Source organism: Podarcis filfolensis (genome assembly GCF_964270895.1).
Source record: "Podarcis filfolensis genome assembly, chromosome: 6".
Taxonomy (NCBI): domain Eukaryota; kingdom Metazoa; phylum Chordata; class Lepidosauria; order Squamata; family Lacertidae; genus Podarcis; species Podarcis filfolensis.
The window spans coordinates 34,744,752-34,771,345 of NC_139609.1; the positions used below are offsets into that span (position 1 = coordinate 34,744,752).

The 26,594-nt window shown below is 40.0% G+C and overlaps 1 protein-coding gene across 8 annotated transcripts in view; it reads right to left on the reverse strand.

Annotated features, from left to right (window-relative positions):
* Positions 1-26,594, reverse strand: part of ST6GALNAC3 (ST6 N-acetylgalactosaminide alpha-2,6-sialyltransferase 3) — a 273,570-nt gene that overhangs the window by 76,818 nt on the left and 170,158 nt on the right. For all 8 annotated transcript variants that reach the window (XR_014549735.1, XR_014549736.1, XR_014549737.1 and 5 more), the window contains one exon: positions 19,366-19,775. Coding sequence is in view for 5 of the 8 variants with exons in the window: in XM_083621064.1 (XP_083477190.1) it covers positions 19,366-19,775 (410 nt within the window). In the remaining 3 variants the exon portion in view is untranslated. The remainder of the gene's footprint in view (positions 1-19,365; positions 19,776-26,594) is intronic.

Here is a 26,594-nt window from a genome sequence, read left to right on the forward strand (position 1 = left end):
AAGGTGATGTGAAATCCTGAAAATTCAAGCTGTGTAGTGCGAGGCAATTAGTGAGAGGTCCCCCCTCCCCTTCCTCAAATGCCACAGTTGCTGATTTCAGGTCAGTTTGCACATTTTGTACACACATTGGATTAGTGTTAATAATACTGCATATATGGTTGAGAAGGAAATGTACTGCATACAGCTTTTGAATATCTTTATTTATAGTCAGGGTGGGGGAAAAAAATCTCAGCCATAGTGTTGAATCTACATAGCTTCTTGCATTTAATGTATGACATTAATTCAGTTTGTCACTTGAAAAGAATTGGTGATGAGATAAGGTGAGCAATATATAAGAATGCCACCTAATCGAAATCCCCAGTAACCATTATAATCTTGCTTTGCGAGTGGGGCGGGAGGAGGGGAAGAAAAGACTTTCAAATGATAACTCAAAATTCTAATTTCACTGTATAGAATGGAACTCCAAATAATTGAGAACACCAACTTTTATGCAAACCTATTTTAGCTCAGCTGCCTGAATGTTAATTCATGCCTTAATGAAAAACAACTCTCCACAGGTCTTTCTACCTCCCTTCAGTGCTTAATACAAACTGGTGGCACAAATGGCCAGCATCACAAAGCCTTGCTTTAGGGATTATTTTCTTCATTTTAATTTTAAATGTCACTTTTTATCAACAGAAACTTAAGTGTGGCAGCCGCTCCAGCCTCTTCAATTTTCAGCCATACCACTGCTAAATATATGTTTCTTATTTATTTATTTTGGTTAGCCTATTTAAAATGACATTCTTTGCAACCTAGTCCAGTTCCCTTATATAAAAAAATATCCTTTAGGGGCTTGAACCATGTTAACTTCTCAATCTAGTATTCTTTTGAATATTATCAGGGGGAAATGTTTCATGAATATCCTAACAGTAATTGAATATATTACCCACCGCAGGAAGTATCTAAAGGAGTGGTTTCCAAACTCCCCCTACCCCATGGGCCTCTTGAAAATTGCTGAGGGTCTTGGTGGACCACTAAGTTTTTACCACCCCCCACCTCTCCTACGCAATTGTAATGTACTGTGCTGGATGCTGAGTGTTTTTTCATTGCATTTTTACTGATATGCTACAGGAACCTCTGGTACAAAGCTTCTGTTGCTGAAAGTTAACATGAGTATGAAGACTTGGATTTGTGCTCTGATCTAGCAAAATGGCTAAGGTGTTGTTCACTCTATGCCGCTATCAATGCATTAATGTATTGAATAGAAAGCAGCTACCTGTTGTTTCTGGAGAATAGAAAGAGATGAACGGCAACCTTGAAGCTGTCACAGCAGCATCAACTACATGGAGAGGAAGTCACCTGTAGCCATCCTCAGCAATATTCTTATGCAAAGGGCATTAACATATCTAACAAAACAAAGAAAGTAAAAGACCTGGGGGACAAATGAAAGCAAAGAAGGCTAGATTGTACTGTAACATCTCCCCCAAGTCTTTTACTTTCTTTGTCTCATTAGATATGTTAATTCCCTTTGCATAAGAATATTGGTCCCATATATTTACTCCTAATCTCTGCCTTTATGATAAGAGCTTTCCTTGCTGAGTGCCATTGCTGAGTATTGCTGACTTTCACATTTCATAAAACAACAACAACCCAGTACTTCTATGTAAGTATAAATGCTAGCAATTTGATTTTGAACTTATTTAGAAAGAAACACAGTTACTAAAACCTATACATGGAAAAGTGCCAAGTACTTGCACTTGATTTCTCAGTAGATTATTTCCCTTGCTCTCTCTTCTGCAAGAATAAAACAGAAATTTTGTACCGGAGGAGGCAATACATTTTGGAATCAAGAAGCATCCATTGCTTGCAATAAATGCAAGCATAACATTACTTTGAGATGCCAACACATTTCCAGAGCCTCTGAAAAGACATGCAGTCCCCAGATCAATGAAAGTGATGCTAAAGGATATTCCCTTTCCTTCTACTATGTGAAAATTCAATATGTGTAGAAACAGGAGGAATCTAATTCATATTGACAAACAAGTGCATTTTTTTCCAATACCTAGTAACAGCATTCAGGGTGCTATATACTACTTTAAATAAAATACAATTGGATTTAATTTCCTTGGATGGAAACCACATCTATGGGGCTAGAATAATCTCAGTGGAAGATACCAATGTATAAACTTTTCCAGATTTCTATTGTTAGAATCTGCTTCTTAGTTTACTATTAAGCTGCTGGCCATAAAAATGCATTCGTCTATGAGTTCCCAAACCTTCAGCTGCAAATCACCAACAACTGATGGCTGGACTCTGGGATATTTTCCCTTCCCTTTCTCTGGAAGAAGCTGACAAAAAAATTATGATCTAGATCAGCCTTTCCTGGCTTGGGTCCTCAAGATGTTTGGGATTATAAGCACTATCAGCTTCAGTATGCATGACCAATAGTCAAGGATTGTAAAAGTGGTATAACAAACAATCTGGAAGACACCAGATTGGAGAAATCTAGCTAGCCTAGGTTTTGAATTGCCACTACAGGATATGATATGTAATTGAGATAAAAGTTTGGTGTAGTTTTATCTGAATTTTAGCTAGCTTGCACAGCTCTTGTCCTAAATAAGATATATAGATATATCTGGGATGCTTTGATGAATGGCATTTCCAGGACATCAGGATCACACCACATTTCCCCTGCATACAGAACATTATGGAGAAGGACTGTAGACTAGGATGACCTGCAAGCAACTCAGGCAAGGCAGGAGCACATCAAGTTCAATCACATGGCAGAGAATACATGTCACACTGCCATCCAATTGCTCTATATGCAGAGTGAAACCCCATGTAAACTGGCTGGGTCACTGAAGCGTGTTTCTATTGTATATGAAAGCGTCTTGAAAAAAGGCTGTTAAGCAGAATACAGATAATAGGATCCCCTTCTACCAGCATCTCATTCATGTTTCTTGCAGTAGTCCAGAATGACAGCAGATTCACTGAACCAAGCTGATATAGGACTCCTATTGCCTTTGTATGAGATGCATACTCTGAATCTAGTGGAGATGTGTGCTGCTTTAATAGCACTGTTTAAAGTTGGTCCAACTAGGGAAACAATCTAAGTCAGGCATCCCCAAACTCAGCCCTCCAGCTGTTTTGGGACTACAACTCCCATCATCCCTAGCTAACAGGACCAGTGGTCAGGGATGATGGGAATTGTAGTCCCAAAACAAATGGAGGGCACAGTTTGGGGATGCCTGATCTAAGTGTTTGTATTTTTATGTTGTGATGCGCCCTGCGGTGAAGGGCAGCGTGCAATCAATCAACCAATCAATTTATTGAGGTTGTATTTTTCCTAGATGAGTCAATGAAGCCCCAATGTGATTCCAGAGGCATGGAATCCTTGCAACATCACCATTCTTGAGAGTGTTTACAGCCATGTGCATTTCAAGAGATAATGGGAGACACCTCATTGATTCTGGGGTGAAGCAGGAAAATGTCTCAAGCCAGCCCTGGCACTGATGCATAGTACGGTGACATCATGATGCCTTCAGGTTAACGGTTTTGCAAAACACAACCAGTTCATACCATTGCTCTGACTGTCTACAGGAAAATTGGAATTGTGCTATTTGTACTGCTTCTCAATGCTATGGCTGGGTTGTTTGTTTTTTAAAAAATGAAGCACTCCACATATGTATCTATACAGATTCCGAATTATACATATGCTATGCAAGTTGCTTAACTGCACTTAATTCAATCCGAGAGAGAGAGAGAGAGAGAGAGAGAGAGAGAGAGAGAGAGAGAGAATACTCTGGGTTTTGAGGGCTTGTCTTGGACAATGCTAATGCATTTTACATTAATACTCAGTGTCAGAGTTTCCTAACCTATGACATTAAAATGGCCTAAGCATTTTGTGCTACTGTTCTCTGGTACAAAAACGAAAGCCATTTGAGCTGGTGAGATTCATTATAACACAACACAGCAGGGTTTTCTATAAAATAATGCTATGATATCTGATGCAAATACACCCGCTTTCATGTTTTAAATTTGTATCCCCATTACTTGCAGAACCTCACAAACCAGTCAGGTGTTTGTTGACCTAAACCTGCTCTTCTGTGCTTGTTGAAATGATACCACAGAAGGAGCTCCTGTTGCTGGCAAACCTATGTAAAATGCATCCAGTGACCTTTTCTCATTAGAAGACAGAGCATGGATGAGCATGTGCACTGGGATAGGTTCTGACCTCTCCACATATATCGCTGCGAACTTAAGATGAATATATTTTGTGTACAATTAAAGCTGCATGTTTCTTCAAGAATACACACAGTAGTTCCCACTATTCTTGCACTGATGAAGTTCACTCGAAATGTAAAAGTGGGGTGTAAGGATGCAGTTTTTAAATAAAAAGATTATGTTTGCTGCCTCCTCTACGGGCACTTGCGTTTGGTTGCACTCTGGGTATCTGGCAAGTTATGATCCATATTATGTTCTGTTGATGATATGTCGAGGGTGCCAGCTTGGAGGAGGGATTGGGCTTGATGGCTGTCTAGGTGGGGCACTCAAATCTACAACTGCCTTACATTACAGGATGAGAAAGAAATACACATAAATGAACAAGAAAACAAGTCAGCTGAACATCTGTGCAGCTAATGATGTGTGAATGACACCAGCTACTTCCTGTGTTAACTATCTGTTGATTTGATAGTTGTCATTTCATGCAAATTCTCAAATTACGCTTTCTCCTATATGAACCTTTTCCACAATCACTGGGTGAGGAGCTACTCTGTGAACCCTTCCAGCAGAGATTTGACTGGGACCTTTTCCATTGCGCTTCTACAGTTATGGAGCTCACTGGCTGGGTGATGGGGGAGTAGCTGCCACCACCCTCAGGGATTCCATATTCCTTACCAGGAGGACAGCCCTCTTGGGAGCTGGATTTGAGGGTCTGTATTTGGCATTGGGTCAGAGAGTCAGAGATGGGATTCTTCTGGTGCACTAGCCATCCAGTTGCTCAGCAGCTTTGCTGCCTGGAGGGAGATGGGCAATCAAGGCAGGGCCACCAATCCGTATCAGCCATTGGTATGCGGGACTAGAAAGTTCCTTCAGTTATTGCAGGTGTATTAAACAATAAGCAAAAGAAGCACCACATTTCACATCTCCAAATATAAATATTAACATTGTTTTAAAAGAAGATTGATCCGAGGCTGGTGTCGCTTTAAGGCTTAACGAAGAGGGGGCAAAATAGATTTAAAACTTATTTTCTGTATTATCCTTAATACAAAGAATCATAAGAATACTTTGTGTGACGATATAAAACCTAATGGTCCCTGCAGAATTCTAGGTTGTTCCTCCCCAATGTTTGCTTAAGTTGTGATGAAAAATAGCTTGCTTTATTTCCCATCAGATAGCTGCTGATCCCCCCCGCCCCTTGCAATCACATCAGAGAACCCACTGCCAGAGCATCACAGAATACAAAAGATTCATGTCATTATGATTTATCACTCTTTCTTTTTTTTTTTGGTGCTGTTTTCATAATGGAATCAGAGAGACAAAGAGGAATACAGAGAAGAATGGTATGCTTATTATTAAGAGAAACTTTGATTCGAGCAATGCAAGGCAGGCAATTTTGTATCTCATCCAGTTTAACAGGGGGTGGGGAGGATGCAAGAGTTTAATCCACCCCCCCCCCCAGTCTGCAATCTAGAAGACTCCTTCAGCTATAGAGAGAGATGACTTTCTAAAGTGTAAAGCTGGAAGAGCATTTTAAGTTCGATTGGACTGGAAAGAACAACAACACCGCCCCCCCCCCCCGCCCGGAACTGTGAAGATCAATGATTGCATATTGGATACTTCCAGCTATTGCTTTCATCTGAGTCTTTCGAAACCAATAAGGCTTCTCCTTCACATACAACTCTAATCTTCATAACCCCACATGTAAATAACACTCTGAGTCTGATTTTCAAATATTTATATCACACACTGGTGTATAATATGTCTGGATCGATGACTTTCCCAGCCACTTTGGTATAGCCCAGTGCTTTGGCAGATCACATACTGAGAGAATGTTGTGGTGCCCTTCCTCTTGAAAATTACCAGGGTTTCAAAACTATTGTGGTTATGTGTTAGATAGGATTTATTTTGAAACCACAGTTGGCACTATAATGGTTTCAGGTGCGAGTCCCTTCCCAAGGGAGAATTAAGGTCAAATTTAGATTAAATAAAGCACTATTGTTTGAGGAATTCATCAATCCTTAGCAAAGGTTCATTCATATCATAAGGATATGGCAAAGTTTAGTCTGAGCACCAGCCTTTCCTTAGGAAGGAAACAGGATTGTCATTTTCAGTTCAAAATCTGCCACATACTGACTTAAGTTACACAATCCCCTCAACACTCCACCTCTGGCTATAGTTCATTAGTAAGCTGCTGTTTCCACAGAAATATACTATTTTAGTTTATTTAATTCTTGCCAGAATCTGAAATACCAATACATTTGAGGTCTGTAATAATACCCCTGGATGGCAATCTGATGGTTTGCAAGAGATGCCCTCACTGCAAATCTGGTAAGCAGGCGTACCCACAGCACAGAGCTAGAATCCCATAGATAATAGCTTTTTGAAAAACCTTAGCAGAGGTCAAGGCATACAGATATAAAGGTCCTTGAGGCAATCCCTCCTATCTAATATTCCTGTTTTCTGGATATTAATGCACCAATCTCTCAGTGGCATATCACTCTAAGGGCTTGCTAGCTGGGTATGTAGGTTATGTTTATGATACATGACAGGGCCTTTCCTTGCTTTGAAACACATTTTCTATCCAATTAGTCTTCCTGATAGCAAATCAGATACAGTAAGCATGGTGTCACCTCTATTATGCAAAAGTCCTCACGTTTATTTCTATTGTGGGTTGAGAGTTGACTTAAAATGTGTTGCATGGGGACTTTATTGTTGAGATACCCAAAAAGGTAGACCTCGAAACTTCTAGGTCAGGGATGGGAAACCCTGTGGCAATTCAGATGTTGCTGGACTACAACTCCCATCAGCTCAGATCATTGGCATTGCTGGCAGAGGTTGATGGAAGTTGGAGTTCAATAACATCTGTAGGGCCACAGATTACCCATGCCTGCACTAGGCTGCTGGACAAACACAGTCCAACTATTTTTTTTCAAGCAACCCTCCTATAACTCCAGGTTTAGTATAACATCTAGGAGAGGCTAGAGAAAACTCCCCAAGCTCTTGGTTTAGCACTTTAACAGTGCAAGTGATACTCTGGAGAAGCAGATCTTTTCCTAGGACACCTCCTCAATTGGCACCAAGGTCGGTATTGTGGAGTGGAACCTTGATGGAACCTATCTGGAAAAGAGGAGGCTCAGGATCCATTAAAGCCTCTATGAATTTGGTCTGCTTCCTTAGAGCAGCTATGTAGATGCACTCCTAGGCCTAGTTCACATAAGTTGCTGGTGGCCTGGGCTATACCATTACATCCTCTTGAAATAAATGCCTTGCACACAGAAAACCAGCACATTAGAAAGAAGGCACAGTTTGAACATTTCTCCCTTGCAATTACTTTGATATGTGTAGAGCTTTTTAAATAGGAAACAAGTAAGGGAGCACTGAGTAATTCAACCTCTCCTCCCACCTGCAGTTTGATGTGGAGCAGTCCAAGAACAGTTCAGCCACCTCATCTAGGCTATGAACTAGGCTACAATCTTGTACTGGCACTAACGTATGCATTTGTCAGGATTATAAGTGAATTTTCCACAAATCATTCCCATTGATTTACATGCCACTCTACTCCTCCTCCTTACTGGGCTTTAGATGTACTGAACATAGATGTTTGCACACTTCAGCATAACAACATGGCTGCTAAATTCATAGTTGATTGTTACAAAAATACAGCAATTCTACACACACACACACACACACACACACACACACCCCTTCATGCATGAGGGGAAGAAAAATTAGCTACCATTTATGGTTTGAAATAAGTGGTTTCCCCCCATATTTGAATGTGCTTTTGTGTCTGGATGTTTTGCTCACATTACAAAGCAATTGTGCTGACCACTTCTAAGGGGTGTGTGTGTGTGTGTGTGTGTGTGTGTGTGTGTAGAAAAGACCCTAGGCATGGAATGGCTAATTTTGAAAATGAACCACCAGCAACAATGGACTGAAGTAACTGTGTGGCTATCTCATTTCAAGAGATTTCCCACCTGATATAATATGCAAGTATTGTGGAACATGAAGGAATTAATATGGACATTAGGAAAAAATGGGATCTATGATCTGGTCCTATAATCCAGGTGTTTTTCCCCTCTTCCTATTTTGGTTATCAAGTATTAATTGCCACAGATACACTGGTGAATAATTCATTCAAAATATTACTAATAGTTTTACTGCGGATACTGTTCAACATGGAAGACTCAGAGATTAACCCTTCAGTTCTAACTGTGTGTGCAAACCATATGTCAATGGATTCCACCTGAGATTTCAGAGCTAGTGTGGGGAAAGTAACAAAGACTAAAGAAATGACAGCAGTATCACACCCACAGACAGTGCAATTAGCTAAAGCCATGCCAATATTTAGAAGCACGAAAAATGGTCAACATGTGGCAAGATACATGCAGCATACGCTATTTGTAAATAAAGGGTGAAAGTACAACACATTTCTCTGATTATCTACACTAGGGATTAGGGCCTCAGACATCCACTTAATTCACTGTGATAATAAAAGCATTTTAGTTAACATCTTCCATGTAATTGGGTACCTGGCATTTAGCAATATGTTTAGCTCTTTTTCTGATGAACATGCCCTTCATTAAGTTGGGAAGAGCAGCCAATCTGTGTACCTTGGCAGTGTTTTCCTTTCATATCTGTGCACACAGAAATGTTAACCTCATCTTTCATGAAAGCTACATAAGAGGAACCTCAACCTTCACCAGCTGGGGGTTAGGTTTTGCACACCAGCCTTCCCAAGACTAAACACTAGAACAATGAAACCTGATCCAAGACATTTCCCATAAATGCACAACCACAAATGCACACACCATCATCAAGATGGCAGATCCTCCAATTGTTCCTATTTTCCAGGGACAGTCCCAGGTTTACAGAAGCTGTCCCGGTTTCTGATTTAATCCTGCAATGTCCCGCTTTTCCTTAGGATGTCCCTATTTTCATCGGAGAAATGTCGGACGGTATGGAGTTATGCAACCCCCAAACCAAGGAGATAAGTAACTATACAACCTTTAGAAGATACCTAAAGGCAGCCCTGTTAAATTTTTTATTATGTTTCTATATATGTTGGAAGACACCCAAAGTGGCTGGAGCAACCCAGTCAGATGAGCTGATTATAAACAGTAAAATTATTATTACTATTATTACTATTAGTATTATTATTATTATGGAATGGGGCATCCCTATCTTCATTGTAGAAATGTTGGAGGCTATGAGATGGGCCATGAATGGGACAAATACAGAGTTTCTAGCTCTTATTATTTTAGATACATTTCTGATGCAGTAACTGAACTGTAATAAGTTTTCCTGCACTTCAGCCACAAATACTCTTGGAAAGAGAACAGTTGTGTCTGAGTCTACCCAGAAAGAATTATTATAATTCTAAATATTTCCATCTGGAATGATTCTTTAATAATTAAGTCAAGACAAGAAAATATCAATTTAGTTCTTTGTATAGAAAATCAAGTATAACTAAGCAAGCAAAGTGTAAAGTGGGGGCATCTTGCTGCCACTGCTTCTCTCAACCTCTCATGCAAATAAGAAATGATGTTGCTGAGCTTTTAGGAATCTTCATTACTTGCAACACTGGGAAGCAGTAAAAATGGGACTATTGGCATGAAGCCAGTTCCGTTAGCATATTTTCACATTTTTCTTTGTTTGAATTTTAGGACAAGAATAATGCATTGCAAAGCTTTGAAGCATTAACAAATACGAGAACAAACAATACAATACAATACAATGCAATACAGACAGGATTATTTTTTTTAAAGAGAAATCAGAGTTTTATTTTCCCAGGTTCTCCACAAAATGTATGATTCGTTTTCCCCAATATAATACATGTCTATGCAACTCTTTTGGAAATCTGGCCACTTACTCAATTATCCAAATAGGATCTCATACAGAGTATATACATCCTTGATTTTTAAAATGGCATATTGGGTGCAACCCGTAGAATGCCTTACAGATAACTCCGTAGTGTAATTGTTTAATAAAATCTGGACTGTTTTTTTTGTTCCTTTGATAGAAAATAAAAGCAGCCACTGTTTCCCTCTCCAAATAACAGAAAGAAATCTGGTTGCTACAAAGCCCACTCACTCATGCTACATTAATTTTTAAAAGAATCAATGTTGTAAACTGTAGTTATGGTCTCCGACAATCATAATCATCCCAGGGAAATCAGTTCCTCCCATCACCAGGGAGGTCATTAGAGCACTATCAGCTACAGTGCACATACCTACCTAACAACCTATTATTTATTGAAATGTTTCCATGAGTTATTCTGATGAGTTCTAATCATTAGCTGTTCACACTGGAGATGTTATAAGGTGCTCTGCTTGATGCAAGGAACAAGAATTCATGCATTGGAACAAGTTTCTGCTCACAAAGTTATACAGAGACAGGTGAGTTAGCTGTTCTGGGAGGAGTTGAACTCCCTCTGAAGGAACAAGTTTTTCTGAGATTTTCCAGAAAAGAGAAATAAACGGAAACCTTGGGGGAAATCAGAGGCCTTGGAAAAGTGTCTCAGGGCTGCAGGCATTTAACTACAAGCTGGTAGGTATGAAGCATGTGGTAAGAGATAAATGGTTTCCTGAAGAATATTAGAATTCTCTGGGTAGTTCCTTATCTCAGAGGGAAACTTGGGTCTTGTCTGAGAACTCGCTGTTGGATGATTGCTGTACAAGCAACACTTGAGAACCTCAGGCTGCATGAATGAAATGTTCCATCAGTTAATGCCCTCTTGTTGGTGCCATCTGACCTCTGAAGAACTATTTGCAATCAACACCAGGTCTCAGCAGCCATTCCAGAATGACAGGCCATAATAATTATAATAATAATAGCCCACATTATTGTGTAATTTTCTATTTCTCATTTATTCAGGGACTTCACATCAACATAATTTCAAGTACATTTAATGGATTTGTCCTGAGTGAATGCATTTCCAATTCATTTAATGGAAAAGAATCAGTTACAGTTGATTATAAAATGGTCACATTTCTGAATACGTAAAAAATGGACTTGAACTACACTCCGCGTGAATGTAAAATTCTGTGCTAAAGATCGCCTTTCTACAAAGAAGGCTTTGGTAATGTTGTTCAATTTAATTAGATATAATCTTTGCAGTTTTCGTTAGCTATTAACATTATGTAAAGATAAACTTAAGCATAATGAATCCTTTCATTATCACTTAATTGTTATTTTAATGATTACATTATGAGCAATATAATACTGTACATATTTCTGCTTTTTCACATTAGTGGGCAATTATTTCTAAGGCCTCCTGTAATAATCCGCCCGCCCACAGAGGCCAAATTATTAATGGGTCTGTATTAAAACTAGGGTCATGGTGTATTTGTCAATACTATGGACAGAGAAGGAGATATGAATTAACAAGCAAGACTGTATTTATACATGGAGAAAACCCGATCTGCGCATAAACAGAAACGAGACAGACTGGATTAGGCAGATGAAACTGTTGTCCTAATGCACATGTACCTAGAAGTAAATTCCATTGAACTCAATGAGACTTATTGCTGAGGTGACATGTACAGGACTGATCTATAAGTGCTTTGTAACATAATGAATTTGAGCCTGATCTGGTTTAGTGTGGCCAAGTTAAAGCAGGATTTTTTAAAAAAATTAATAATAAAAATGATGGAAAATGCTAATGGTAACCTCTGTGTTTATCAGTTATGCATATATAATCATTTAATTGTCACCCAATTTGATGGGATCATTTATCCTGAGGAGACTTTGTAGAATGGGTAAATGTTTGTAACACCCGGAAAGTAAGTCTTACTATTATAATATAATATTCTAACAGAAATTGTAGGTTGCTGGTGGGTGAGGATGAGAATATACAAACCTGAGACAGCTTTATATGAACTTTCCCAACAAGAACTAAAGTATCATATGCCCAACAAATCACTATGCTCTACAGCAGATGGCCTCCTATAGATACCATTCCATCAAGTGCTTTTGGGGGTGAGATTGTGGTACACAAAAATATGTGTTTGGGGGCACTGTGCTTCTGATTTTATCGGAACAGTTGAGGAGTAGGGGTTTCAAGCTCCTTGCTGGCCATGATACACGGCGACCCATTGAGTCATCCATTGTGGAGGGCTGTTCTACATGTTTTCTTGGGCTCCAAACATTTTCGATAGGCACCACACATCTGCCATATTCATCTCTGGCCTTTTCTCTGTGCGTAACACAACTTTCCAAATTATCCATTTTTTAACCAAGGCCCCATCTGCACTATATATGTACAGCAATATAATACCACTTTAAGCAGCCATCGCTTCCCTGCAAAAATGTATTATTATTTAATTAGCCAAAGGCTTGGAAGAAGAGGAATGTTTTCACCTGGAGCCTAAAGATATGCAGTGAAGTCGCCAGGCAAGCCTCTGTAGGGAGAGCATTCTACAAGCTGGGAGCCACTGCTGAAAAGGCCTGTTCTTGTGTTGCCACCCTTTGGACCTCTGGTGGAGGGGGACACATGAAGAAGGGTCTCAGATTATGATCACAAGGCCAGTTATATGGGGAGAGGCAGTCCTTGAGGTGCACTTAAATGCACTTAATAATAAAACATCTGGATAAAATCTAGTCCCATTCTGGACTTAGTACTTCATCAGTTGATTCTGGACTGTTAGAAGGCAGTGCAAATACCATTCTCTTTCTCCCTCCCTGTTCCCACCCCCTACCATTCCACCAGACACTTGCTATCAGGAATGTTTCTTGCATTCAGGAGTGTTACAGGATGAGCTTTAAGTGTTTTATAATGAAAAATCTATTTATTTCATTAACATTTTGTGCTTCATACCCTTTGTTTTTTCAGCCAATAAAGAACTCTTAACTGACAAAGGGGCTATTAGTCATTCCATGAATGAAGATGGACAAAACCATTAACCTTTTCTGAAAGAATTGCGTTATAAAAAAAAGAAAGAAAGAACAGAGATGGGCAATGAATAGTTCAGGGAATGCTCACAGTAAAAGTTTGGGGGTGCTCCCAATTTATAAAGTGGACCTTGTCGAAGTTACAAAGCCATGAGTTTACCACAGTATACCAGAGCACATGCACACACACACACACACACACACCTGAAAACAATTTTTAATCTGATAGATTTAGGTTATGGATTCACCCCACCCCACCCCAACAGTACTTTTTGACTTCAAAAAAATAATATGTGATACTATTCTGTTTTTAAAATAACCCATGAGTTATTTTCACAATTATTTGTACAATTCATACAAACCTATTTTACTGTTGCTCTTGCTACAGGAAGATGGGGAAAAAAATAAAAGCAAACCAAAGTTCAAGATTTTTACCACTACAAAGGATACTTTAACAATTCCCTGCTCTTGGTTGGATCTCTGCCACTCCATGAGCTTAAATGTGCCTATTAGGTGTACCCTAGTACGCCAACTCACAAGCTATATTATTCTACTAATATTTGCAGTCCCTTCATGGATCACTGCCTTGTCGTGGTGAAGGGCCTTGAATAACTCCAAGAAGCTATGAGTTATGCTGTGCAGGGCCACCCAAGATGGACAGGTCATAGCTGAGAGTTTAGACTAAATGTAATCCACCTGGAGAAGGAGCTGGCAAATGACTCCAGTATTTTGCCAAGAAAACTGCATGTAAATAAAAAAGGAGAAGCTTTGAGAAGAAAGTGAGTGTTTCCAAGGCATGCTCTGGTTCATGGGGTCACGGAGAGTCGAACACGACTAAGAAAACTAAACAACAATATTTGCAGGGCAGCTGTTTAAATTTGCATGGAAATGTACATTTGTATGGTTCAGATAACAAACTAAAGCAGATCCTAGTCTGTGCTGCCTAGGGAAGCCGATCTGAGAGCTGATTTGCATTAGCACTGTAGAAGACCTCATGCAAAGAGCTTCAAAGTTTAAGACACTGTGAAGCTCATGTATATCTTAGTATTGACATTAAGCCCATTCCTGGGGCCCCCACAAACAATCTCTAGATAAAATCACCTAAATGTATTTTATTCCACCAAATTAATATTCACCCAGTAATCAAAATCACACACCCCAATTAAATTTATACCACCCGGAAATACTTGGAGCAATCTGAATAAAGATTTTCCCCATGCCCTGGGACCCCATTCCCTAGCAATATCCCTGATGCAGCAACTTTATAGTGACAATATGGCGGTCCAGGTCAGATAAGCAACTGAATAAGTGACCACTTGAGAATCTTATGCATGCTATCATGAATGAGTGAATGAGTATTTATACTCTGGTTGAGTTTCTCCACCCACTCTGGGCAGCTTCCTGCACATATAAAAACATAACAAAACGCCAAACATCAAAAACTTCCCAATAAGGGCTGCCTTCAGATGTCTTCTAAAAGTTGAGTAGTTCTTTATCTCCTTGACATCTGATGGGAGGGCATTCTACAGGGAGGGTGCCACTGCTGAGAAGGCCTTCTGTCTGGTTCCCTGTAACTTCACTTATTGCAGTGAGGGAACCACCAGAAGGCCCTCAGAGGTGGACTTCAGTGTCCAGGCTGAACGATGGGGGTGGAGATGCTCCTTCAGGTATACTGGCCCAAGGTCATAGAAACACATTGAATTGTGCTCAGAAACATTATAAATCTAGTAAATGAAGTTATAAATATAATAAATGAAGAGATATGGAAGGAAGGTGACTGTCAGCCTCATCTTCGCAAGCAGACAGAATCACAACCAATGGTAAAAGGATCTCATAAGTTATTGACTCTCAACAAAGTTGCTTTGGAATAAGCAGTTTTATAGCACAGATTACATGGATTACATGGATTGTCATGGTAACAAGCCAACTGCATCAAGGAAGCTGATCAAAGTCTCAGGTTCAGCAATTCCATATCCTTGCATCCTGACTTAGAAGTCAGTGAGCAGCATGATGCATTTCTCTGCCTCAAATGATAAAACATCACTTTCAAAGCCTAATATGTTGCACCATCTGGTGCACATACTGAGGAGACTAAGGACTCCGCCATGTGAAGCTCAAAAGCAATTTGTTGCCTTCGGATCTATCTAAAATACTAACTACCTTTCAAATTATGCAACTTGCTTACTGGATTCATTTTCTCCATTCCTTATTTCCAAAGGTGGACCAGAGTTGATGTCTTGCACAGAATACTAATTCTGCCCCCATGCAAATCTTGGTGCATCTTGGGTTATACTGGAGTAAGCAGCAGCAAATATTATTTATATCCTTGTAATGGCAACATACCATAACTGAGAACAATGGAAATGAATACATAGAAGGCACAGAACAAGAGTAGGGTGATAGAACCCCTTGTACCAGGATTGGGACCACAGTGATGAGGCTAAATGGTGACGTGGTATGTTCCACTGCTAAGGGATTCTCTGCAAGGGGAAATTCAAATAGCTCCATTTTTGGTAGTTGGTGGGCAGCCAAAACATTTTTATTCTGCCAGCTTTTGACAAGTTTTTAACAGTTTAGTAACTCCAGGGGTAGTATTCAATGCTAGATCTACTCAGAGTAGACCCTCTGAAATTCATGGACATGACTAGCTTAGGTCCGTTCACTTCAGTGGGTCTGCTCTGAGGATAACATAGGTGACTACAACGCTTCTGCTCTTCTGATGCTGGTTTTTATCGCATTATGATATATACTGTGAACCACCTTGGAAGCCCTTTGGCTCCAAAAATTATTTATTTTAAAAAAAATAAGTATCAGTATAATACATGAACAATGCTAGTCTCAGAAACTTCCATCATATGTGGTGACTTAAGACACTAGCCCAGAATTGGTGGCATAAGGGAACAGGCATGTCCTAAAGGATACAGTAGCCCTGAATGAGGAGCAGAAGATCACAAACATCTGTATGACAATTCCATGCTTGGGCCTGCATCCTGAACTAATGGTTTACTCCACCTGAGTAAGCAACCTGGATCTTACTAAGGAATCAACTCATCCACCAACCAACCTTTCCAACTCTACTCATTCATCAAATCCTTATATTGAATAATTGCTATAGAGATGTGTTGTGCCTTAGGAGTCTACAGCTCTAGGCCAAAGCATAGCCTGTTTAACCACTGTTTGCCCATGAGTTTGGGGATATAGCTGAGAACAGCTGTTAGAGACTGCAGCTTGGTTGACCTCTGAAGCTCATCAGAGCAACTGGTCTGCTGCATTTGAGCTACCTGTAATCTGGTGGGTCCCCCATCTGATTTGAGAAGCTGATGTGAATGCCAACACTGAGGTATGCTGATGATCAGTTAAGTATCTTTTATTATTAAATTTGTATACCATTCTTCATCCGTAGATGTCAGGGCAGTTCACAGCATAAAAAGTAGTGTAAAATTCTTTATAAGAATTTTAGAAGACCTATACTGTAACTCTGTTGTTTATAGCCATCTTTTAAAACAAAGCAAAGCAAAACATCTCAGCAACATCTGACTAAGCAGTACGATTGCGTAATACAAGGTTCTGAACACAGTATTACCAACCAGTGCCACATGTGTTGATCACTGACTGGGTAGCCAGTATTGCGGGTGGGCCTGACAGCAGATTGCAACACAGTTTTTGCTTAAGGCACTGCACCACTGCTAATCTGGACTGTTCAGGATAAACAGTGAGGGGGGTTGCAAGCTGGCTCAAATTAGACCAGCCTAGCCCACAGCAATGTTGCTTGATGCTCCTTTTAAGCATTGCTTCTGTGAAAGTGACTTTCTGTTTTTTAAGGGCAAATGGTTTCCAAAAGGAGCCTCGCCACCAAGACACTCCCTTCCTCCACATCACCTCCACGTAAGGCTGTGGTGTATGGTAGCATTGATCTCTTTGCTTCTAACCTTCATTAATTTTACGCATCCCTGAGGGTGGAGCAGCTTTGGTGCCAGCTAATTAAATGCTATTTAGAGCTGCTCAGTGCATTTTATCAGACCAGAATGAACTCTTTTGTTTTAATGGAATCTACAAGGATTCCTTTCCCAGCTATTTACTAATTAAACGATGCTGTAAGATTTTCTATTAGGTTTTAAACTTCAAGGCAACTCAATAGTGTGCTGGAATTCAGGTAAACAGTCACAAAGGAGGGAAATCCTTTTCACATTTGGTTGCTGGTTGGCATCCCTATAAACATAGTTTAAATCTTCCTTTCATCTGACTCTGTATACATAATGCAGCTTTGAAAAGTGCTAATGAAGTATTGGAAAAAGCTGTCAGTTTCTGAGCACCTCCACAATCATAAAAATGAAATGGCATTATTTATGCACAACAATTATTCAGAAAGAAGTAAAGTTCATACTGCCTTAAACATATAAATATTTCCCTAATGAGGGTCTGCAAAAAAGAACAATTTTTTCTTCACGTTCACACCATCATGGTGTCAAGAACAATAGCCAGGTTTTGACAGCCTGTTTCAGAAGTTATTCTGTGTTCAGATTAGGTAAACAGGGAATCTGTTTTGGAATGTGACAGGTTGGTGAACATTATCTCCTTAATAGAGATTGGTTTTAGCCTCTTCCACCAACTAATATTAATGACTGATTTTAAATGCTTTGGTTATTTGCATCACAGACCTGTTTGCAGCTCATTCCTGATCGCTTTTCCCCACCACCAGGTAGTTCAAAATTGAGATAATCTTGTGCTAGAAATACTTTGTTTCTCAAGATCAACTAACATCATAGCAGTCAAGTGTCCCTTATTTGAAGGGACAGTCCCTTATTCCATGTCCCGCTGCTGTCCCTTATTGATGGATGTTCCTTAAATGTCCCTTAAATGATATCCCTTAAATTTCAAAGGAAGCAGCTCCTCTCCCTCCCCCCCTGCTGGCCAGGGAGGAGGGAGGCTCCAACTGTGTTGCTTGGCTGTGTTGCTCAGCCAATAAGAAGTCTAAGAACGACTGGGGGGTGGAGCTTGCATGCCTTGTGTGTGGCTAGTTAATGCAAGCTGAGGGGGTTTTGAATGCTGGACGCCATTTTGGTGCACGTGCTGCTGCAAACTTTTCAGTGCAAAGCCAGGCCGGGGAGCCATCTTAAGTTGAGGCTGCATAGGCCTTGTGGTGCATGTGATTCAGATTCTATTCAGTTGAACCTCTGGTTACAAAGTTGGTTGGACAGTGCTCTCGAAGCTACCAGCATGAGTTTGACCAGACTGCAGGAGGACAGGAAGACTGGAGTGCCTGGAACAGGTGAGGCTGCAGGTCCCTTATTTTGGCTGCTGGTCCCTTATTTTCAAGGCTGCTGGTCCCTTATTTTCAAATCTGTAAGTTGACAGCTATGACTAACATCTAAGTGTCATTAGAGGCTTGTCAGGCTAGAAATATGTTATAGCAATACACTGGTGGTGCACAACATGTATACAGTTGATATTTTAGGAATAAACCTCCCTGGTTCCAAGTAAAGTTTTACATTTGTGTACTATAGGAGTGAGGGATGTGAGTGGCGCTGTGGGTTAAACCACAGAGCCTAGGGCTTGCCGATCAGAAGGTTGGTGGTTCAAATCCCCGCGATGGGGTGAGCTCCCATTGCTCGGTCCCTGCTCCTGCCAACCTAGCAGTTCAAAAGCACAAAGTGCAAGTAGATAAGCACCGCAACCCCAGAGTCGTCCGCGATGGGACCTAATGGTCAGGGGTCCCTTTACCTTTACCTTTACTATAGGAGTGGCATTTGGCTTCCCTGTAACTTGGTTTGCAGCAAAATCAGTGCACTGTTTAAAGCAACAACAGAAGTGAGGGCTGTTGTTTCTCTGAGGAAACTACAATATCTAGCTTAAGTAACAAAAGTAAGAAAAATTGAGAGTCTGAAACCGATAGAGTGAACAAATGTCTAAAGGTTTGGCAAGGCACACACAGCCATTTCCCCTCACATATGGAGCTAAGTTATTCTTTGACAGCTTACCCAGTGGCTCAGATTCAGAACACACTTCACTGTCACATTCAAGGCCTCTCAATGGAGTGAGAAGCTGAAAGTATAACATATGGAACATGGCAAAAGAGTCAACATGGCCTAGTGGACAACACTGACTTTGATCCAAAAATCATGAGTTTGAGTCCTGTCCCTGCAATGGACACATTTCAATGGCCTTCAGCAAATTACTTATTTGTGGGCATGTACAGTAAACAACTCAATAATGGCAAATCCTTTTTCGACATTGGTATAAGTTTTCAATCTGCCAGGCAGGACTTACCTGTCTTTCCCAGTTTCCTTCTTAAATACTTCATCACAGTAACTCATGCGCTGCTCTGTGGTCACATAGATTTTTGCCCCAGGGTAGCTGTCCACAGTCTTCTTCAGCATGTTGTACACAATGCCACTGCCATCCTTCCTCATGTTTCGAAAAGGTCCCCAGATGACATAAACTGTGCTGTTGGTTTCCTTGAAAAAATATTCAGGATTCTTAAGCAGAAGAGGAACACTGGTGTGGGAGACGACTCTCACGGTGGTCCGCTTCCCAACATCTTCTTCATAGCCCTTGGTAGGAGCATTGTTCATCCTCCAGATACAGGAGGACTGGTCAATTTCAAATCCTACTTTCTGTTCAGACATCTGACCTGAATTTGAAATGATGGCACACAGGTCACAGTCCAGTTGTAGAGGCTGGTGAGGGAGGAAGAGAAGAGAACAAAAATAAACTGTCAGTCTCTGGGACAGACGACTTCCCAGAAATCTGTGCTCCTGCCTCATCATGTGACAAGGCATGTTAACCAACCCAGTGCCTGCATGGCACCAGAAACAAATCAAGCAACATTTCAGGTGGTTCAAGGGCAGAGCATTCTAAGACTGACACGGATACTGATTTTTCAATGATCAGCTTCTCTGTTGCTGGATCAGTACCAACACTACAGAAACTAAAGAGAGTTGAGGTTAAGAGTCTCATACTACATAAAATGTCATTCCTGGCCCCTAAAAACTGACCATGATGGCACCAGGCATCTTTCTCTAGGGAGAGCATTCCACAGATGGGGAGCGACCATTGAAAAAGCCCATTCTCATGTACCAATTAGTCAAAGGGGAGGAAAAGAAGTTGAGACAGGCCAGGGGGGAAAGTCTGAGATTAAAACTTAGAAAGATAGTCAATAAAATACCCATGGAACTATTAAAGCCAAGGCAGGAATGAGGTTCTGTGGGATTCCATGCTGGAGCGTGTCAGTTATGCAGCTAAAATCTGTGCAACCAGAAAAGTCCAGGGTGGAAGTGAGAACTTTGGAAGTTCAGCAATTGTAGCATGTATATATACACACACACACACACAGAGAGAGAGAGAGAGAGAGAGAGGGAATGAATGAGAGGATTATAAATGCTAGAACCCTGTGGAGGATTTGAGGCAAATAATTTTACCTAGCCCATTAGAATGCAGACATGATTATTAGAAGACTAACATGATTACATGCTGTTGTTAGATAATGTGCATTTGCACTCATGGTGTCTGGTTGGAAGAGTGCTGTAAAGAAAATAGAGAGGGAAAGTACAACACAGTGGCAGCGAGGAGAAAAGGAGTCAACTCCCACGTGGCAAAGCAAGTGAAGCTATTTAATAACAGGATGACAACAAAGCCATCAGGGAGACTTTCTCCTGCTTATATTATCACTGAACATTGAATAAAATGTAATCTCTGCCCTCTGCAATTTTAAGTCAACTAGATAATAATTGTTTGCATTATACTGCACAAGATGCTTCCCCCCCCTCATTTTTTAAAGGTCTAGAAATGAAGGTATGTAATGTGTTTTTGGTAGAAAAGTTGCTTTTTGGTCAAGGTGGTCTGTGCGGAAACTGTACTGGCTTGACAATATTGATCAAAAAGAGTATGCGTACAGAGTTAATACATTTTAGAGATATAAAAGCTATTTATTATTAGCTCTGTGAGGAAAAGATCTATTACGGTCATTAGGGTCTTTAATAATAAATGGAGCAAAGTAATTTGCCACTGCCGGAATCATTTTTGTCATCTAATCATACTGCTGCCCAGGTACATCTTGTCAATATTGTAGTGTCTGTGTTATCTCTGAATTTAAGTATTTCATAATGACATGCTAATTATGAATCATTTGAAAAACATACCTTGTTAGCTATTGGCTGTTTTCGTGCATAATGCTAAGCCTTTAAATGATGGCTAAGAAAATTTCAGAGCATTCTACTGTGAAGCACCTGACTCTGTCCCACTAAACTGTGGATAGGTGGAAGCTACCACAATAAGTTTCCTTGTAGGTGGGAGCTGGTCTATCAGGGGTGGGAAGAGGGCAGGGTTGGACTGGCCATGGACCTGCTGGAGCTTAAGCCGATTCAACTACCAACAAGTTGTGCCAATGAACACGATCCTGTCAGCAAAACTACAGAGGATGGTTGTCTACTAATGCATGCTGTCTGTGCAAGGATTTCCACTTGCACAACGGGACTTCCCCCATTCTTCCCTTCCCCAGGTGTCCTCCCTAAATCTGCTCTGTTAGGTTGGAGAAATGCCGAAAATGGATTTAGGGGGGCACAAAGAAGGAGCAGAATGGCAAAACATTCCATTGCAAAAGCAGAAATATTTGTCCTGATGGAACCATTGCATCAGCAGTATGTTGGATCCACACAGCAGTTTCCTGTCTTGTCCCTCACTTCCCACAACAATCGCTAAGAAGAAATAGCAACATAAAAAACACTGAAGGAAAAAGGCTTCCTTATGGAAGAATCGGTCTCTGTATGCTTGCTTGGTTGTTGTTCACTGTTCATTTTCCTTTTAAAAAAATGTTCATGTGGAATGTAACAAATCAACCTACTGGAACATTGCCTTTCCCTTTTATATTGTCTTGTGGTTATCATTTTGTAAAATCTATCTCAGCAATCTGTGGAGTCATGTACCACCTAAGAAGGGATTTTTGCAACTGAGAGTGGTGAAGTAGAAAGGTTGGTCTGGTTCAACTGCCTCTTCTGGGGTCAAACTTGTGTTTGCAAACACCAAGAAGAGGGTGTGTGTGTACTCACATGTGATCTACACACACACTGCCAAAACATACAAGAAATTGAATTGTTGTTTGTATATGCTTTAGGTCAAACATCATTAACTAGATAAAAGGAAATCCATTTTTAAAGAGCACCTATTGCCATCAAAATAAATTCAGTTCAAGCCTTTATTACTGACTATCCAATTGCTTTAGAAGCCTTCTAGATTAAAGCTTTTGCCACCTTAAATATCTGTCACATCCTACTGGATCTGCTGTTGGCTTTATTATTTGACCCTCTCTAGGTTTGCTTGTTTGGTGTCTTGACTTCAGGATTTGCACAGCTGTGTCATCACCACCATCTGTTGCTGCAAAACTGATGAGCAATAATAATGTCAGTGGGACTGGTGTGGAATAGTGATTCTGCCAGAGGATTTTGAACACAATGTGGATTAATATGGCCTGTTTACAAACTGATGTTTTAATAAGTTTACTACGTTTATCTGTTTATAATCATGACTCAATCTACAATGGCTTTTTCAGAGCTTTTTCTCAATATTGATGTTTCTTGCATGAACCATCTGTGATCGATAGTACACACTGGCAGCTTCATACAAGCAAGACTGTCATGAGATACTTGAGGATATCAAATTAAGCACTTTATTTTTTAATATACCCAAAGGCTGTACCTGCTGAATGGGATCGCCATATTGATGCTCATCACTTAAATGATGCAAAGTAGTAACTTAAATGAAATATGTTCTGAAGGCTACCTTTCTATTGCTTCTAGAAGCAGGAAAATCTCCATAAAATTGAGTAAGTGTTCCTAGTTGAACTCTTGCATGTTATCTTAGGATACTACGGACATATATTATCCCTGGAGGAATTAATGTTATGCCCCAATTGTAGAGAATTCATATACAAATTTATATTCACATAAGGTGATAATTAACTGAGTCATATTTAGAGCACACCCACTGTAATTAATGGCAGTGACTAACTTAAGTCCATTGTTTTCAGTGAGTTTACCCTGACTATGACTTAAGTCAGGTACCATCTATAACATTTTCCATGAGTTGGCGGTCAAAGCCAAAATGACTATTTGAGGAAAATTCCTATCTGTTATAGCAGAGATGGGGGAAGAATCTGTCATCTTAATATATGGGCAGGACCACTCAGCTGTCAATCACTTGACACCCAACTTCAAAGGAAATAATTGAGAGTGCACTCCCAATTCTTTCCTTTCTTCCTTTGGAGTCACATTTAAACACAAGCTGCCAGGCCCCCCCCCCCCGCCCCGCCCCGCCCCGCCCCGCCCCGCCCCGGAAAATTCCTGCTGAAAGGGGCTTGCAGCTGATTAGTGCTTACTGCAAACCCTGGTGAGATTTGACTGTGCAATTCCTGAGTGCAGTCAATCCCAGCAAAGTTTGCAGCTGAAATTGATTCAAACCCCACTTTGGACAGGCATCGGATGCACTTGGGAGTTGCTGCTAGGGAGCTCCCAAGTGCAGCAATGTCTCAGTGGGCTTTGCATTTGACACCAAGTTTATTTTTTCCCATATGCAAGCCATACTAGCCATGGAACAATTGAGTGCACTTTAAGGCTCCTAGTTGTTCCTTTGCAGGCATGTCTTTCTCAGCCTCACATCTGACACCCTACATGCCAGCTTCTCATTAGCACAATGGTAACATTACATAAAACAGAAATTCTGGAATTGGTTGCATCATAATAATTTCCCCCTGCAGCTTCTGAAATGAACAATGACTTCTAGTGAAAAGGGGGAGGCAAGAAAATGTTCAAGCAGCCATTGTCCATAATGCAAAGTCCAAGGAAATATTTCTGGAAGTATTACTCATATTAAATGATGCCTAAAAGCCACTCTGAAAAATATGACCAGCATAGCTGTTCATGCACAATAATCAGCTATTGCATACAATTGCTTGTTTGGATTGTTCTTACAGAAATGAATTTTGGCTTGCATGCATGTAATAACAAGCACATCCAGCCCCACACATCAGCATGGCCCCCTCTCCTTGTGAACCCCATGTTATTGCTCCTGCTTTCCCTGATACCAACACTAAAGCAAGCCAACTTTTCAAGAGCTAAATCCCTCCCTTGAAAAGCTCTGATCCTCCAGGAATCGTTGTATCTGTTCAAAATGCAACACTAAGATACTGAGATGTCTTTGAATGTCTTCCTGTCATCTTGTTTGACTGCAGAACCATGCTGCTGAGCAAAACTACTGCAACTCTGATTCACTCTGGGTATGTATAGAAAAGACCCATCCTATTTTTTTTTAATGCAACATGTATCACTTGTAGAGAACTTACATTTAAATCTGTAAAGGAACAATGGAATGTTTGCTGCTGAAATGGAACACACATGACGAAATGGTAAAATCAACAATGATAAAATGGGCGCAGGATATTGGGTATAATATTATGTTTGAAGATTGGGAAAGGTTGTGGACCTCTGGGCTGAACTTCACTGCATGTAATGCGTTGAAGGAAAATGTGATGAAAATGATGTATAGATGGTACATGACCCCTGTTAAACTGGCTAAAATATACCATTCGTCTGATAGCAAATGTTGGAAATGTAAGGAAAATGAAGGAACATTTTTTCACCTCTGGTGGACCTGCCCTAGAGTGAAGGCCTTTTGGGAGAAGATATATAATATATAATGAATTAAAAAAGGTGTTTAAATACACCTTTACTAAGAAATCAGAGGCCTTTCTCCTGGGTATTGTCGGCCAGAGTGTGTTAAAAAAGGACAGAACATTCTTTTTGTACGCAACAACAGCAGCAAGAATATTAATTGCCAAGAATTGGAAAACTCAGGAGCTACCCACTGTGGAAGAATGGCAGATGCAACTGATGGACTATATGCAATTAGCCGAGATGACCGGCAGAATTCGAGACCAGGGAGAAGAAAGGATGGAAGAAGACTGGAGGAAATTTAAGATTTATTTACAAAAATATTGTAATTTGGCTGAGTGCTGAATTGGATGCCAGTGCAGACAATTGTCTACCATTAAATTAGATTTAAGGCTGAATTATATGTCAAACCAAATTAAGATTATTAATTAAGATGAGTTAAATGATAATTTGTTTGAAATTAATTTAATAATGATGTAAGTGTATGCGGGAGGTGTGGGGGAGTCCCATGTAACAATTGAGAGATGTTAAATGGACAATGATAAGTGGTGCTTATCTAATATATGCTTTATTTGAAAACTTCAATAAATATATTATAAAAAAAAAAAAAAAAAAAAAAAAAGGAACAATGGAATGTTTGACCTTTCCATTTTCCACTAGAGCTTGTGGTCAATAGAAAGCATAATTAAAACGGTGAATTAGGACTTGAAAAACAATGAGATTTCCCTTGCAAAGAGATAGCTATGTAATAAAGGTCACTTATGAAGCAATTCCAATTATCAAACCTTTGCATTTAGCATTGAAGCTGCTCCACAAAATCAAAGGTTACACTATTAAATAATGAAAGAAACCAAACCGGAAAAGGTCATCGGCAAAACTAACTAGCACTTTCTAACAGCTGCTGCGTATTTACTGATGTGTGTTACCAAATGGACACAGTGGTGTGAATACACATGATTCCCATTGTGAAAAGAAGAATAAACAATGAATTTGGTCCAAAAGATTAAAAGGGATCTGCCCCATCCTCATTTCCTCAGTAGCAGAGTCGTCTTTCAACGTTCTGTGTTTTGCATAGAAAATGAGCCTTATGATTAAATTATCATGGACATTCAGAAAATTCAAAATTAAACCATTTCTGTTGCTATCTTAATTATGGGAATTTTTTTTGTAATTTAGAAACAATGCAATATTAATCCTCTTAATGTTTGAGAGGGGCAATTATTAACAAGTCACACCACACATTAATTTACTCCTCTAATTTGAGCTTCTCTTCTAATTATCCAATTTGCATGGATTCTAACAATGCAGGTACCAAAGCTCTAGAGATGCATACTTCATTTTAGTGCTATTTATTCTTCAGCTCTTCCAGAATATCATCAGAGTTTTCCATTTTGGAGAATGCAACATGTTTAATGATACCAGGTGGGAATAGCATTTGCCTTGATTCTTCCTGATGTTCTTTTGAGGTCTCTCAAATGAAAGATACAAAAGAGCCATTAACTGTCTGGCACTGCTTTTATTGCTTCCCTGTGTCTTATAAGCAAAAGGGGAAAAAAAGTATTTTAATTTTCTTCTGTTTCAGGAATAATTAGCCAAGCTGTTTCCATCCACACATAGTTACTTTCCACAGACCTCAACCTGGGACGAAGACTTTGTAGGCAAGAATGCTCAGCATATTTTAGAAGGCAAGACAATGCTGCATTTGCTTGCATGTTCACAAACCTGACGTTCCAATTTAGTGTGGCTCTCAGGAGCGCTATATATAAATCACAAACTATAACCAACACGAACGCACATACACACAGAGACGCAAGCTGGATCTGATTACTTATGTGC